We start from the raw sequence: 16,811 nt of genomic DNA on the forward strand, positions 1-16,811 counted from the left end.
ATCTCTGAATTTGAGACCAGCCTGGTCTAAAGTGAGTTCCAGGACAGCCAGGGCTACACAGAGAAACCTTGTCTTGAAAAACCAACAAAATCAAACCAACCCCCCCAAACTAATCAACCATCCACCACTACCACCACCACCAACAAAAATGAACAATCGAATATTCTTGGATATGTTCAAAGGCTCAAATTGAGGGTACTGCAGCAAAAGGAAGAGCTCAGAACCTCCACCCACTCCATGTTGTGGAACTGGGCTCACCTGGCACATGCTACTATGCGCTTGTGTCCAGAGTCACCAATGTAGCTGGATCCTGGCAGACAAAGAAATACACAAACACATTACAAAGTAGGAAGTAAATGTTTCTTTTTTTCTTTTTCTTTTCCTTTTTTTAGTTGTTTTGGAGCATGTTCTGATAGAATTGTTAATGAGAAAGTCTCTAAACACACTTAAACATGATTTGTGATCTGGAAGTTGGCATTTGTGGAGATTTTAAAGTTACTGGCCACAGCAGGATGTCTCCATTGCTGGAGAAATACTCTGCTCTCAAATATCTCCCCTCCTGAGGAGGTAAGTACATGTGGGCAATGTTTTTGAGGAATCTGGAAAGATGAGGGAGGAGAGAGCTACATCTGCTAGTGTAGAAGTTTCCCAAAGGAACAGGCCCGAGTTATATCAGAGGCATTGTGACCTGGGAGCAAAGGTCAGGGGAGGAAGGCAGGAGCATGCAGGTGAACTTGACTTTGGACATGGACGTGTAGGCCGATTAGCAGAGGCTCAGGAAGGTTGTATATTTGAAGAAAGGTGGGGGAAGCACATTTTTAAAAAGACCATAAGTAGGAGAGAAACAGTGAGGACAAATTAGGGCTGGGGGAAGATGATTGAGGTTATAAAGAAACCCAGGAGAGAAGGAGGTTTCTTGAAATCGAATCCTTACACATTGTAATAGCATTCAGAAGCAAAAGCAACCCTGTGTTACATTATTTAAAAACACTAAACAAAATAGCAGTACCAAATGCATTCAGTTTAGCTGTTCTATCATTTGATATTCATTTGTAATGGTAATTAAAATGGTATGTAAAATTATCACATCTATTGTTATAAATGGCAGTAACGTGTTTTTGAATGCCAGCCTAATTAATAACTAGATGAAGAAATTTTGTGTGGTTTTGTGTGTGTGTGTGTGTGTGTGTGTGTGTGTTTTGCACAAGCACATGTTTCCTAATTAGTGACACTCTCTACTTGACATTTTTAATGTGTAGCTAAAACACCGCATACGTTAAACTGCCTTACCTTCAACATCTTGGGTATCAATTTTCAAGTAAAAGCTGCAAAATTCCTCAGCAACACTAGTTTTGTGAACCACAGTTTTTACCTGGGTTGGGATACAGAAACAAGAAGATTCCATGTAAAATGGAAAAATGGAAAGGCCCTTGACAGGACTGTGGCGGAGACGGGAGGACTGGTGGCTTTGGTGCCTAGTGTAAACGGCACATGTGTGTGAGCCAGTGATTCCACAGTTCAAACAAACACAAAGAACCAGAAACACCCAAATGATGACTCTTGGCCAAACACAGCCTTATGCTAACACCCTACTCTGCAGACTAGCTCCCTGGGATAACACATCTCATTGCATGCAGGCTAGCTCCCCAGGCCTGCAGATTCATTTCTTACTCTAGTCTCAGCTAGCCTAAGAAGAGCTGACTGCTCTACACACTTTCAAGACAAATGAGCCCCATAAACATCTGGATGAGTCTGAATAGATACACTGTCAGAAATAGATACACTGACAGCAACAAGAATTGAGGGAAAATCAGACAAGCCATGGTCCTCTCAGCCATCTGTAGACAGTCCTTCAAGCAACAAACATGCAAAAGGTGGGAGCATAATCAGAAGCATGGATGTGATTTCTGCTCAGAGTGCACAACTCTAAGCTGTGTGGATGCAGACAAAGAACAAAGAACATCGACCCCCAAAGACACCGAGTAAAGGAGACAACTATGTTATGAACCATACAACACACATGCCATACGCCTCATGAACACACACACACACACACCCACAACCATAAAATTTACAGATCTCATACTATGTAACAATGTGGCTATTTTCTAAGTTGCCTTATATATATATGTATCTTTGTTAGGCAAGTTTTTCGTTGTGCAAACATCATGGAATATATTTATACAAACTAAGCTAGTATGGCGTCACTAGCTGTTGTAATCTTACGTGACTGTGATATAGCTAGCACTTGTTGGCAGAAATGTCACGATGCAGTGCATGATATATGTGAGATGTAAAAATTCTCATAAATGCATAGAGGGTATGCACTTGAGGACCACTAGTTATTATCTAAAATAAACCTTGAGAATGGTTAAGACATCAAAAAGAATTAAATAAATGAATCCTACTTTAGTCATGGTGATCCAAGACATTTCTGTGACTTTGAGTAAATTATTTTTTTCATATTACCTAGACACACATCTTTCCTTGGCACCAGTCAGATACTCACATATACTGTGGCCAAGCCACTACTGTAGCCTGTGGTGACAATGAGGTCATCATTGAGAGGTACCTAGAGGGATGGACAGAGAAACCATTCTTTCATTCTTCATTTGATAAAGCAAAGAAAAGAGTTGGGGTAGGGGGTAGGGGGTGGAGGGTGGGGGGCTTGCCAGCCTCCTCTCTTGGATCTTGTGAAATTAAGTGGATGACATTGAAGATCCACACACAGCAGGCTCTAAAGATGCTAAGACCTCCCACCCCTGCCTTTTACCTGTAACAGGATGCTCCTCTCCTTAGCAAGCTAACTAAAGCAACAAAGCAGATAGATAGTATACACACACACACACACATACACACACACATGCTATGTAAAAATATATATAAAATACATATTTATAAAAATATATAAAAATATATATTCTATATAAAACTAGATATTCATTAATTATAGATGTATATATACACAACACACACACACATATATATTCATTGTGAAGCCAGATATTTATTTCCCTTTCTAAGTGAATAAATTTCTTTTGGAGTCTAGTTCAAGACTCAGCATGTCATGTGCCAGTGGGGTCTGTTTTCATAAGCTCTGAGATGCAGATGCAAGGCTCTGAAGTGGCCACAATATGTCTCGTCCTCTACTGCCTCCCATTTGTACCTCTCTTCCATTTTTTATTTTGTTTTGTTTATTTATGAGTGCACCATAGCTGTCCCCAGACACACCAGAAGAGGGCATCAGATCCCATTATAGATGGTTGTGAGCCACCATGTGGCTGCTGGGAATTGAACTCAGGACCTCTGGAAGAGCAGCCAGTGCTCTTAACCACTGAGCCATCTCTCCAGCACCTCTTTCCCACTTCTCAATGGTACATCTTCCCTGCTTCTGACTGGCTTATGCGTATTTAAACCCCATCCAGATGCCCCACACCAAGCCCCTGGAACTCTACCCCAAGCCTCTGGCCACACCACCTAATCCTGCTAAAAATCTGCTTGCCGTTCTTCTTCCCACTCCCCGAGAGGAAAGTGAAGACACGATTCAGCTAAACAACCGCCCTCCCTAGAGACACTCTATCACCCACATGCTCGCTAGCTCAGGGACATTGCAGAAGAGATGACTTGGATCAAGGCTGAAGACTCATCCCCTACTCCCTCCACACTTGCTTCATCCACTTCTCTTTGCCTGGCACAATGGTGCAAAGGGGGCTTGGTGCACGTTCAAGTTTGCCAGTCTTTCCTTCAAATTTTAGTAAACCCAGGGAAATATATCACTTTTCCTGGTCTCCCTGACAGGATATAGCAGCGTTTACTCAGGAAATGAGTGCTTCCAGATTCTGAATGAGAAAAACTTTAAGTGAGTCTAGGAAATGCTGTGCCCATCTCTGCCCCGCTACCTCTCAGAGCCACAGTGCCTAGTAACACACATTGGAGACCAGATTTAACTGCATTTTCACTGGAATGCCTGTATCTATTATTTAACTACCTAACACAACTACCTAACACATGTGGCACATTTTAGGGATAGCTGTGGTAGAGAATTCCAAGCTAGATAATGGCAGCCCAGGATTCACAGGAAAGCATCTACACCGAGGTCGAGTTATTTTAAGATGGCAAAAGGCCCCTCACAGCATTACTCCTAAGGAGAGCAGTAATTCTGCCTACTCGAAGGAGGATGTGATGGCTCATTGTAGTTGCCAGAGTGACATCATTATTATCACCCACAAATAGCATCTCAGTGAGGGACTGCATTGGTCTTTATTGGGTTGGCCATGAGAGTGTCTGTAGAGCAGAGCCTTGATTATGTTAATTTACACAGGAAGACCCGCCCACTGTGAACAGCACCATTCTCTGGATGCTGGTCTGAAAAACTAGAGCAAGTGAGCTGAACATAAGCATTCCCACACTCGCCAGACTATGGGCACGAGTAGCTGCTTAAAGCTCCAGCCTCTTTGATTCCCCTCCCCCCCACCCCCCCGCAATGATAGTCTGTATCCTGGAACTATGAGTTAAACCTTTTCTCCCATAGGTTGTTTCCATTGGGTATTTTATCACAGCACAGGACAGGAGAATAGGAACAGCCCTACTATGCTGCTCAGACTGATAGCTCCTCATTCAAGCTTAGATTCATAGTCTGTGTTTCTGATGATTTGTAAGTGTTCCCTGGGACATATTCCCAGCTAGAGGCCACAGCATGCCACACACACACACACACACACACACACACAGAGAGAGAGAGAGAGAGAGAGAGAGAAAGAGAGAGAGAGAGAGAGAGAGAGAGAGAAAGAGAGAGAGAGAGAGAGAGAGAGCAAAAATATGGACACAACGGATGTGTTTTATTTCTCATATCTATTTACTCTGGCAAGCATGGATCTATAGGGCATGTAGTTTGTGAGGATGATTTCCATTTGCTTATATATTAAATGTACTAAATTCACACACGATAACTAGAGAAATGTGTGTTAGAGTGTTGACTGTAGACTATCAACAATAATAATACAGAATATACTTTGCCTAATGTGTCTTTTTCTTTGGGAAACTTTTGTAACCTATTAGGGTTTTCCCTTTAAAAAATAATCTAGCTTTGGAAAGACATGGAACAAGGAGTCTAGAGATCCAGAGCCACAGTCCAAGCTAGCCAGCTACAGTCTGTGTACCAAACCAAGGGTAAAAGGGGCCAGCAGCAGGTGCCGAGCATGCATTTCATGTCTCTTCAATGGTACTTTTGTGTGTGCTGCTGCATATAACGATTGTTCTTTACCTGGATACCCCTTTCTGGTTCTTCCAGATATAGCCTATACACATGGAAATAATAACACCCCCCCCCCATATAGAACATGTCAGCAGGAGGTCCCCTCTGCACTTTCAAAGAAGTGTTCCAGAACTCTTGCTTATTTCAATGACTGTCTCTCCCCAAGACTTGAGTTCTTTGTATTTTACACTTGAATCAGCAATGATGATGATATACTAGCACCCCTAATTAGGAGTCAGGAGGTACTCAACACTTGTTTAAACAGTGAGTGAAAGCATACACACAGTAAGAATGGAAGGGATGCCTTAAGCATCTCATCTGATTGCAAAATATTATGAAAATGTCTTCATTTACCTCCACTGGCTTCCCAAGGAAATTCTTCTCTGTCACCTTATACTTGTAGAAATCACCTTTGTGTTTGTAGGAGACATTGATATCCATATCCAAATGAAGTTGCTTAACCAGGAGTGAATATTCTGTCAGGCCCTCGATGGCATTAATTGTATCCTGGCAATAATCCACAAGGCACAAGAGCTCATTTAGCTTATTTATTCATGCTCAGCTTACAAACAGACCCATCTTCTTTTTGAGAATGGGATTCTGATACAAAGACTTGAACTTGAAATGCTTTTACTTCAGCCACCCAAATGCTTATGTGCAACCAGCTCTATAAATTCCCTTCTTGGGAGATGGTAGGCAGCACTCTCTGGAGAGGAAACTTGAGCTGACCTGGTGAAGCAGGTTGAGGAGCTATTAGGGAAGTATAAGGAGGCTCACTCTCCTCCACGGGAAGGAAGAAGTTTCAGCAGGAACGGGAAGGAAGTATGGCCTCGGGTCTGGGTTCGCTATGTACTTAGTACACATCCTCAGGCGAGTCACTCTGAAAGTTGCCTCAGATTCTTGATAAACAAGATTATCTCTTGTTTTGCCCTGTAGTCTCAGCTTAACCATCCCCACAGTGAGGTCCAAAACTATCCTTTCCTGGTCGTTTTAATGTTCATTCCCTGCCCCTCAATTTAGAATTCTGTCATTTACAGTTTCTTGATTTCTGTCTTCCCCTCTATAATGTAAGATTCATAGAGCACACAGGTATCTATGTCTTCCTTGGTGTATTCGGTAGTTGACTGTGTCCTTCAAAGTTCACATGTTGAAAACTTAATGTCTAAAACTTAAGTGGCAATGTTGGGTGTGTGTGTCTAGCAGGAGGAGTGCGGGTCATGGTGGCACCACCCTCACAAGTAGGTAAATGTCATTATCCTTATAAAAGAATGAATCTGCTCCTCCCCTCTCTTCTTCCTGCCCTTCCTCTCCTTACCCCCTTTCTGTTCTTTCTCATCTTTCTTCTTCTCTTTGTCCTTCCTGAGATGGCACAGCAAAGATAGTTTTGCCAATTATGGTCCCTCAATCTTGGTCTTTCCATCCTTCAGAAACATGAGCTAATACATGTTTATTAATTATAAATTACTTAGCTGTGTTATCCCACTACACCAATGACTGAGACAGTGTCCACTGCATTTAGTAGGGGCACATGGTTGCTCTTCAAACAGTGTTTGAGGAAAGAATACTTGAAACAAACTGTATCATTCTGAATCGTCCTCATCTTCTTCTACAGTATGAGTAACTGTGACTAGATGCTAAATGCCTGGCCTGAGTCTATAGCAGTAATGCTAATCAATAGAGCACATTTTCCTGCTAAGCCTGGCTGTCTCTGCAATAAAACCCATTAAACATTCACTAAATTAATCTAAAGAAACCCCTGTATGTCTTACATAAACACACCACCATTATCTAAACATCTAGAGGGCAAAGATGTTAACATTAGAGCTCAACTTGAAACACAGATGCCCCAGTCATAACAGTCAAGACAGTCAAGACAGGGCATGCTCTGAAAATGGATTTCTGAGAAATTTCATAGTTGTGTAAACATTACTGAGTATGCTCATACAAACGTCGGTAGTACAAGTCAATCACAAAGAGGAGACACAGTGAGCATGACACCTGAGTGTGTTGCTTGTGAGACACGCATGTATTAACATGGTTCCCTTTTAGAAGCAGAATGAATACATTCTCAATAAGGACAAGTTATGGTATAGGGTTGGGGATGCATTTGGATGCAGAACATGTCCTTAGTAGCTGAGAGCTCCTGTGTTTAACCCATAGAAACCCCAATAAGCATACAGCCTGTAATGTAGTTGGCTATCATCCCTGCCAAGCCTCACTGTATGTAGTTTAGGTGTTACATGTGTATGTGATTGGTAGGGCAGTAAGTTTGCTCACATCAGCATCAGCACAAACATGTAATGTGTTATATACAACATTAAGACAGTCACAAATCTAGTAGTAGGCAATAGGAAGTTTTTAGCTCTGTTATAATTTTATAAGTCTATCATATATGTGGTCTGCTATTGACCAAAACATTGTTATGTAATACATGACGATGCATTATCTGACTGCATAACAGTGGTCACAACATAAAACATATTTGTTTTATAGTTGTTTTATAGCTGTAGTGTCAGTCATGCAGGAGAGGAGGCATCAGTACCTTTGTTTCCATGGCAACCACTACTCATTAAACAGAATGTGATGTAATTGCTGATAACCTACCAGCCTTCCATGGTCTCTAAAGACAATGAAAGAAGCACACTGGGCATAGACTCGGGAAGCATGCGTGCTGACGTGGATCCTTGAATAAGCCTCCTTAGGGTCATGTCCTCTCCTGAATAATGAAGTTACCAATACAGATAACTTCCAGGGTCCTATGATTCTAGACTTGTTTTGTACCTATGGCAGCTCATTTGTTAGAAAGAGTCATGGAGGCCAGAATGAGTATAAAAGATGTATGTGGGAAACAAGAACATGGATCAGGCTAAGAACATGCTAAGAACATGCTAATGACATGCTAAGGACACACTAAGGACATGTTACCTGGGTGGAATAAAAGCCGCCTCCATACCTCTGTTCTTCAGATAGCCACTTGATGATCGGGTTGACATAATTCATGTCCTTAAGGTTCAGGCTGGTGAGCAAAGCATAGGCCGTGGTTTCTACCATACCTGCCGTGCCGCTGTTTGGTACAGAGCTGTCTGGATGTTGAAGAGTGTCTCTCCAGTAACGGTAAATGGGCGGATCACCTGAGGTCAACACAGGACATTCCTCAGTAAAAGTAAAAAAAAAGGAAACCAGAACGATGCAGTACCGGATGTGGTGACTGCTCTCTCACTTCTAGAAGGTTATCTTCTCTGTAAGAACTTCATCAAGGTGGCCAAGAAAAAGTGAGGTCCCAAAATACAGTGCCCCTCGTCTCCATTGTAGAAGGATGGCCACACATGCCAGGGAGTGTGACAGTGGAGCAGCAAGCCCGATCAGCTGGGAAGTAGCAGACCCAGTTAGCTGGCTTCATCCTCTATCCTCTCCTATTAAAAGACTTGATCAATCCAGGAAGTCATTAGTTCTGTGGGACCCAGCCTCCTAAAACTGTACGTAGATAATATTCACTTCCACTTGGTGAAAGTCATGAGAGAAACACAGGAGAAAGAATTGGAGAAAGAATTTATAGGCCAGTAAACATCATCTGTAGATGAAGGATTATCATTATTCACATCGGTAGAACAAACGAGACATAATATCTTTCTCCTTGGAGGAAAAATATCATAGCCTGGAGTGTGTGTGTAAGGGGACACCCAGATCGGCAGGCTGGCCTTCTCTCTTCCCGACGGAAAGCACCCATGTTTTCCTATGTGCAGCATTTCCCATACTGTAGATCCTAACTTACATTTGCTGCTGTCCATGTAACATGAAGAAATCGCTGCAAACCTTTCTTGGAATAATTTTTTTCTTTAAATAAGTAAGCTAAGATTTTTTTTGGAAGGTTAATATAATTTTGAAGTATCTTTTTACAATTAATTATCATATGATTTACATGATTCTGAACAAGATATTTTTTATCCTGTTCATACTTAAAATGAAAGGTTTATTTAGGTTTTAAATATTATTTGAAATATTCAGTCCCCTCCTAGCTTTTAAAGTGTGTGATTTTTATAATGCATCTTACAATATCCAAGACATTTTATGCTATTTCTGAAGCATCAAAGAAGCAGTTTTGAGATGTTAAAACTTGGACATTTTTAAATGATGACAAAGATGACATTTTGTAGATAGCCATAAACCTTGTATAGAACTTGTTTAATGTTTAAAAGCTCAGGTTGGGACAGGCTCAGAACTGCCAGCCACGCCAATGGCCACTACTGCCTCCTAGTGAGACATAAGTCAGGCCACACACTCCTTGGCTCAGCAGCTTGTGGTGGCTCAAAGTGCAAGTTAGAGCCTGCTGTGCTGAGATAGGCAGCCCTGCCCTGGATGGCGTGGTTTGGGAAGTGGAGGCAAAAGCACAGGGCAACTTCAGCTTCAGTTCATCTGCTTGCCTGGCTTACGCTGGTTTGTTCTAACTGAACCAGTGCTGGACAGAAAGAGCCTGGGTAATGAGGATAGGTAAGTGGATGCTTTTCTGGGGAGTGTAGGTTAGTTACTCTAGTTCACTCCTCTCTTCTGCCTCCTGAAAGTGTCCACTTGCCTTCCCACCATGAGGGCTTCACCAGAAGCCTTCATCATGAGGGCATCACCCTCATGATGCTGGGCTGTGTTCTTGGACTCCCAGAGCCATTAGTTAAAAGGAATCTCTTTCCACTGTAACAACAGAACCTGCACCAAGACAGGCCCTTTAACCATTGCATTACTGTTTGCATAATCCTGGAGACCCTGTACTAACCCCTAATGTCCCACTCTGCCTTCCATCACTCTCACCTCTCCTTCCCTGCTCTTACTTCCTGCTCTTCTCACTGCTCGTCACTCCATTGGCTTCCATGCTGCTACTGCAGCACCAGGAATGCTCAGGCCACAGGACATTTGCCCTTGCTGTTTCTATACCAGAAGCAGCCTTCTCTATAGCCTTGGACTTGCTTCCTCTCCTTTCATATTTACAATCAAGTACAGCTAGTTATATGCTGCAGAATGATATTTTGGCTAATGGCAGACCACGTGATGTTATGTGCTCCATGGTCTCTATGGCTATGGTACTTAGGTTCATGTCAGTATACTCTGTGATATAATGGGAAAACATTTCTCTGAATACACCGACTGGCACTCTGCTCTATCCTGTTCTTGTGGCTTATACCCAGTTACGTAATCTAAACTTTATTTATTGTATGTGTATGTGAGTGGGTGCATTTGTGCATGGCATGCTTGTGGAAGTCAGAGGACCATTTGAAGGAGCCCATTTTCCCCTCCCACCAGTCTTGGTGATTGAACTCAGGTTGTCAGGCTGGGCAGCAGCAAGCTCCTTTACTTACTAAGCCATCTTGTTGGCCCTAGATGTTTTGTTTCTTTCTTTTTTTTTTTTTTTTTTTTCTTTGTCTTGTCTGGAACTCTCGATCCCCCTGCCTCAGTTTCCCAAATGCTGGGATTACAGGAGTACACTACCACACCCAGCCATCTTAGATTTTTTTTCAGCTCTAGTTATATTTGTTGATTTGTCCCTTGAGTGTAGAACAGTGCCCAGACATTGGAAGAAGCCATAGGATGCTTAAAGCCTCCGGGTTGAAAGAACGAGTAAACAATGATTTGAGTAACAGGAGTTACCATCTGTGTCGTGATGGTTAGTTCCATGTGGGCATGGATGCCATCTTCCTCTGCTTTCATTTAACCTACTTCCCAGGAGTGTAGACCCTCAGTGCTCAGCCAGCCCCGATGAGCAACTGTGTGGAGCGAGTCCTACCTTTAACCAAAGCTTCCCTCTTCAGGGCTGACACAATTGAGCGAAACCTTGGGTGGGTTCTGTCTCCTAGGGAAAGAGCATAGGCTACAATGGCCAGTGTGAAGGTGCTCTTGGACGGCAGGGTGTTTTCAAGCAGGAAGGAGTCAGCTTTAGCTAGCGCTGTGTGGATTTTCTGGAGGCAAGAGCAGAAGACAATTACTTTCCTTTCCCAGCATCAGCCTGTAAATTGATGAGAGCTGTTCTAAGGTTGCTGGCATATGGCTAGGTGGGGGAGTGAGGAAGGTGGAGGAGATGGGAGAGTCAGGGAGGTAGTGGGGTTGGGAGGTGGGGGATATAAAGACCTTGGAGACCTATGAATACAACCAACAAAGCAAATCCTGTAGAGAGAATGGGTAAAGACTATTTCAGAAGAAACCCTGGGGGTGTCCAGCTTGGCCTGTGCTTTGTCATCGAGTTCCTGTTTCCATTGAGAAGTCCCTTGAGTTTCTGATTCATCACTGGCCCAGCCCCTGGGGAGAAGCACCAGCATAGACAGGATTTTCATCCTGTGTCATCAGAGCTGAGACAGTCTTGTGCTCAAAAGGATTATACCAAAACAAAACAGAACAGAACCAGAGCTGCTGGAGCTCTCTGGCCTTTGAAATGGCTTAGGTAGAGTTCCTGTCATGTTCTGAGGTTGCCAGAGAGCTGCCGTGGATGAGGGGCCAGGGAAAGCCTGGCTCATCTCCTAGATGAACCTGTGTGTCCTGTGAGCATGAGTGTCAACCAGCATCTACCCACTGGGACCTGGTTCTTGGTGGTTATTTGTGAACTTTGGCGCTTATGGAACTACCCAAACAGAATGCTTTTGTTTTTGTGGCTCTCATTCAACCAGTCCCATTGGGAACTGAAATTCTAGCTCAGTTGTGTAGCCTGATTTATAGGACATGTCTGGTTAACTTCGACTTTGCAGGCGGAAGTCCTTAACCTCAGTGCATGCCTCTAGCTCTTTCCACAGAGAGCTGATATCTATGTTAACCTTCAGAAGCCTTTACAGCCTTGCTCTTTATGACATGGACTCTCACAGGACCCGAAGCTTCCTGATAGGCTATACTGGCTGCCCAGCAAGTCTCAGGGATCCTCCTGTCTCTGCCTTCCCAGGGCTTGGAACATAGGAGTGGTTGTGTGGTGGTCATGTCTACCTAACTTTTGATGTTCATGCTGGGGATCTGGGCTCAGATCCCCATGCCTCAGAGGCAAACATTTTTTTAAAAAGATTTATTTTATTAATTTTATGTGTATGAGTACACTGTAGCTGTACAGATGGCCGTGAGCCATCATGTGTGTGGCTGCTGGGAATTGAACTCAGGACCTCTGCCTGTCCCGCTTGCTCTGGCCCCCACTCACTCTGGCCCCACTTGGTCTGGCCCTGCTCGCTCCAGCTCCAGCCCAGTGGCAAACATTTTACTGATCTCCATCTTCCTCCTATGGAAGCTTCTACTCTAGTGTAAGGAGGTGGATTTCTCTTTACTTCCCAGCTTCCAAGCAAACAAAAGAGTACGCTACGACCCAAAAAAGTAAAACTGATTGGATGCCAGGGAGTCCCTGCACTACTGAAGGCAACAGCAATGTTTAACATAGACAAGATCAGAGATGAGAGTGGGAACCCAGGGGCTGGAGAGATGGCTCAGCATGCTTAGAGAACTGGCTATTCTTGCAAGAGACCCGAGTTTGTTTCCTAGCATCCATATCAGGTGGCTCACAGCTACCTATAACTCTAGTTCCAGGGGACCTGACGCCCCATTCTGGCCTCTAAGGTGGACAAGCAGGCACACACACACACACACACACACACACACACACACACACACACACACACACATACACACACAAAGATAAAATTTAAAATTTAAAATTTAAAGAGAGAGGGGAGCCAGGCAGTGGTAGAGCATGCCTTTAATCCCAGCACTTGAGAGGCAGAGGCAGGCAGATTTCTGAGTTCGAGCCAGCCTGGTTTACAGAGTGAGTTCCAGGACAACCAGGGCTGCACAGAGAAACCCTGTCTCAAACAAAACAAAACAAAACAAAAATAATAATAAAATAAAATAGAAGAGAGGGGAGCTAGACACCTTGAATCATTCTCCCATCACATCCCAGATAATTATCCCAGGTCTACATTTAGTAGTAACAAGAGCCATGGGAGGTCTCCTACTTAGGAGCTCTGTTGAGTTGTCAGCTCTGTCAACTCAAGATGAGCCTACAGGTCAGACTACGTGCTAGAATCTATCCCAGTTAGGAAAGCCCTTTGATTCTGGTCTTAAGGCTTTCCAATAATGTGCAAAGCAGTTTGAAATGAGGTGTACTCTGGTGAACCCTACCTGTCCCCAAGTTTGTGGTAAGCTAAGTCAGTCTAGGGAAAGCAAACCAGTACTTACCACCGTGGGGCATATGTCGATTGCCTTTCTAATTCCAATCACAGAAAAGGCTGTAAGATACAAAGTTTTCTCCTGGGATTCAACAGGCAAAGTACCCTGGAACAAAGTTTGTTAAAAGAAGTGAATGATCAGGTTCAAATCTCTATTGGGGCGGTCTCTTATGTTTCTCCATCATGCCCTACAGCTGGATGCTTTCTGTTGCCCAAGAACACTGGAACTCTGTCATGCCTGCCTTAGTCCTACTCCACATCCTCACCTGTCAGCTCCATCTCATGATCTTCACCACATTCAACCCACCCCTCCTCCTTCAAGATCCTATTAAAATGCCACATCTGCTCTGAGGCTCCACGTAGGCTTTTCAGGGTGATCCAATGCCGGCTTACAAGACCTCCAGCAGAGCTGTTCTATTTCTCCTGACTTATCTTATGCTGCTCACATTCTACTTCTCTTGGCCGTAATTCCATTCCCTCCCTTCTCCATTCTCCTTTCTCTCTTCTCTTTCCATTTCTTCCCTCTCCTCCACTCTGGAATTAAAATTTCTCGGCATAATAAGCATATGAAAAGTGTTCCACATTACTAGTCATCAGAGAAATTCAAACTAGAAACACAAGGAGACACCAATGCTCCCTGTGGCCATGGATATGACATAAAGATAAGATGTGAATGTTGCCAAGGGTGTGGAGGAAAGAGAACCACTGTGCACTATTGATGGGAAATTAGCACAGCCATTACAGAACATGGTACTGAGGTCTCCAAAAAACAAAACTACTGGTATATCAGCTCCACTTCAGGAGGCTATATACCCAGGGAGAGAATCAGGATCTGCAGCATTGTTCATAATCACAAGACTTGGGACACACATTTAAAACAGATTTTTATACCATAAACATGAACAGTTTTGGTAAAAAGGACAAAAGAGTTAAGTTTGAAGAAAATTCAGATATTCGGTTGACTCAGGGTCCTGTTTCTGCCCCTCCTACATTTCTCAGGCATCATGTGTACAACAGTGTAGACTTGATCCCTGGCTGTCAACGAAGAGGCCTCCCTTTCATTAATAAGTATAATACACTTGAAAACCTTTTATGTCTGATTTATATGCTCATTGTCATTCTGACCCCATCTAAAATCACCTGGAAAGGGAGTCTCACCCATGCATTGTCTAGATCAAGCTGGCCTGTGAGGTATCTTTGTGGGTAATTATTGGCAAGAAAATAAGCCCCCTGTGGGCAGCATCATTCCCTAGGTTGGGGTCCTGGACTACAGGAGAATGGTTACAGTGAGCTGAGCACCTGGGAGCCTGCATTCACCTTCTCTTCATGGTCTGACTAGCTTGGTTCCTGCTGCCATGACTACCTGGGTACAGTGGGCTGTGGCCTGCACCTGTGAGCTGAGGTAAGCCCTTCCTCACAGAACTTGCTCTTGTCAGGGCATTATATCACAGTGACATAGCAAAGCTAGGACAATTGTATATTTTCCCCTCTTCCTTAAACGCCTATAATAGGATGGGAATAAAATGAGAGACTGTAAATGAAACTAGTGTTAATTTATATATAAGATTTCCTCACCTGTAATTTTATTGGTAGATATTGGGAATTTTCCTTGAAAGATCCGTTTTCCAGTTGACACTTCTCAATTAGCCATAGCATAGAGTTACAAATTGAGTTTTCATCCTGTTTCACATACTTGGCCACCTGTCCAAGCACTCTCAGAGCAAAAGCTGTCAGCCTTCAAGACAAAACCACACACAGATTTTAGAACACTGGCTTTCTAGTGGCAGAGCAGTTTATTTGAAGACTTTATTCAGACATACAATTCTAGAGTAAGTCATCGTTTTACAAGGTGACAAGAGAAGATACTTGAAAAATCTTCAAAACATTCAGTCAACAAATATAAACAGCACACCTTTGCTTATGACACTGTTAGCTAGAATTTCGAGCTAAAAATTGATTTCTGGTAAAAAAAAAAAAAAAGCTGTGTTACAGTTAAAGATCATAGGGGAAACAAACAGTTTTGAGTCAAAGGACTGGTCCATGTGTACAAGAGTTTTGAAAAGCACTGGCACCTGAGCCTCACTGAGGTCTGGCTTCTTTCTGCGGTCTCCCTTCCTGTTAAACTCTGCTGTGGACTCAGAACTCCGACCTGATGAGGGAGTGTTACGATCTCACCTGCTTAGACAGAAAGTGGCTCCTGCTCACCAACAGCCACCCCAGACTAACACCAAGGACAGAATTCATGACCTCTCTAGCTGCCCAAGAGCCCACTCTTGGAAGCCCTCTCATGTCCTTTGTTTGTTTGTTCGTGTTTGTTTTTGAGACAGGGTTTCTCTGTGTAGCCCTGGCTGTCCTGGAACTCACTCTGTAGACCAGGCTAGCCTTGAACTCAGAAATTCCCCCTGCCTCTGCCCCCCAAGTGCTTGGATTAAAGGCATGCGCCATCACTGCCTGGCTTGTCCTTTGTTTTTTTTGACTCTCTTTTCTCCTGATTTAAAAACTTTGCTTTAGCCAGGTGAGGTGGTGAATGCTTTTAATCCAGTACATGGGAGACAGAGGCAGGCAGATTTCTTGTGAGTTCGAGGCCAGCCTGGTCTACAAAGCAAGTTCCAGGACAACCAGAGTAGTTTTTCCTGTCTTGGAAAAAAACCTATTTTAACTTTTATTTTGTTTTTCCTTTTTCCTTTTTTTTTTTTTTTTTTTTTTGAGGCAGGGTTTCTCTGTGCAGCCCTGGTTGTCCTGGAACTCACTCTGTAGACCAGGCTGGCCTCAAACTCAGAAATCCTCCTGCTTCTGCCTCCCAAGTGCTGGATTAAAGGCGTGCACCACCACTGTCGGGCTTAACTTCTATTTTTAAAATGCATTTTAAAGAAAAAAATTTCAGGAGCAAAACTTTTCAGAAATCTCAAAGCACAAAAGAATAGTTAAACAACAACAACAACAACCACAACACTCTTTCCTCTCTGAGTCCCCTTCCATCTCTCAACAGGTATCTATCTACTGTTTCCAAGATCCAGCCAACAAGGGTAAAGTGTTTATCCATGACCACTGCATTGTCAGCACACAAGCTTCCACTGTATTAAAACATCACTATAATATTTACATTTTCCTGTCCTTGGGGCTTTTCCTGTTAATATTTTTTTTGTGTGTGTGTGTGTGTGCGTGTGAGTGTATATGTATGTGTGTGTGTGTGTGTGTGTGTGTGTGTGTGTGTGTGTGTGTATGTGTTTTACTTTGAGGCAGGATCTTGCTGTGTAGCCCTGGATACCTTGTGAGCTGAGTCTGGACACAGATTTAGAGGGAATGGTATCAAAAACCAATTGATGATTCTGATCATCAATTGAAAGGCAGATGGTTCAGTGAGGGATTGGAAAGTGTGTTTG

The 16,811-nt window shown here is 43.2% G+C and overlaps 1 protein-coding gene across 1 annotated transcript in view; it reads right to left on the reverse strand.

Moving 5' to 3' along the window:
- LOC116090054 (complement C5) overlaps positions 1 to 16,811 on the reverse strand; it is a 73,910-nt gene that overhangs the window by 11,629 nt on the left and 45,470 nt on the right. Inside the window, exons 26-33 of the mRNA XM_031369972.1 lie at positions 15,004 to 15,163; positions 13,439 to 13,534; positions 11,025 to 11,196; positions 8,180 to 8,385; positions 5,609 to 5,761; positions 2,510 to 2,572; positions 1,291 to 1,372; positions 259 to 310 (exon numbers count right to left, since the gene is read on the reverse strand). Coding sequence (XP_031225832.1) covers positions 259 to 310; positions 1,291 to 1,372; positions 2,510 to 2,572; positions 5,609 to 5,761; positions 8,180 to 8,385; positions 11,025 to 11,196; positions 13,439 to 13,534; positions 15,004 to 15,163 — 984 coding nt within the window. The remainder of the gene's footprint in view (positions 1 to 258; positions 311 to 1,290; positions 1,373 to 2,509; positions 2,573 to 5,608; positions 5,762 to 8,179; positions 8,386 to 11,024; positions 11,197 to 13,438; positions 13,535 to 15,003; positions 15,164 to 16,811) is intronic.

The sequence above is a fragment of the Mastomys coucha genome, unplaced genomic scaffold, assembly GCF_008632895.1.
Source record: "Mastomys coucha isolate ucsf_1 unplaced genomic scaffold, UCSF_Mcou_1 pScaffold15, whole genome shotgun sequence".
Lineage (NCBI taxonomy): Eukaryota > Metazoa > Chordata > Mammalia > Rodentia > Muridae > Mastomys > Mastomys coucha.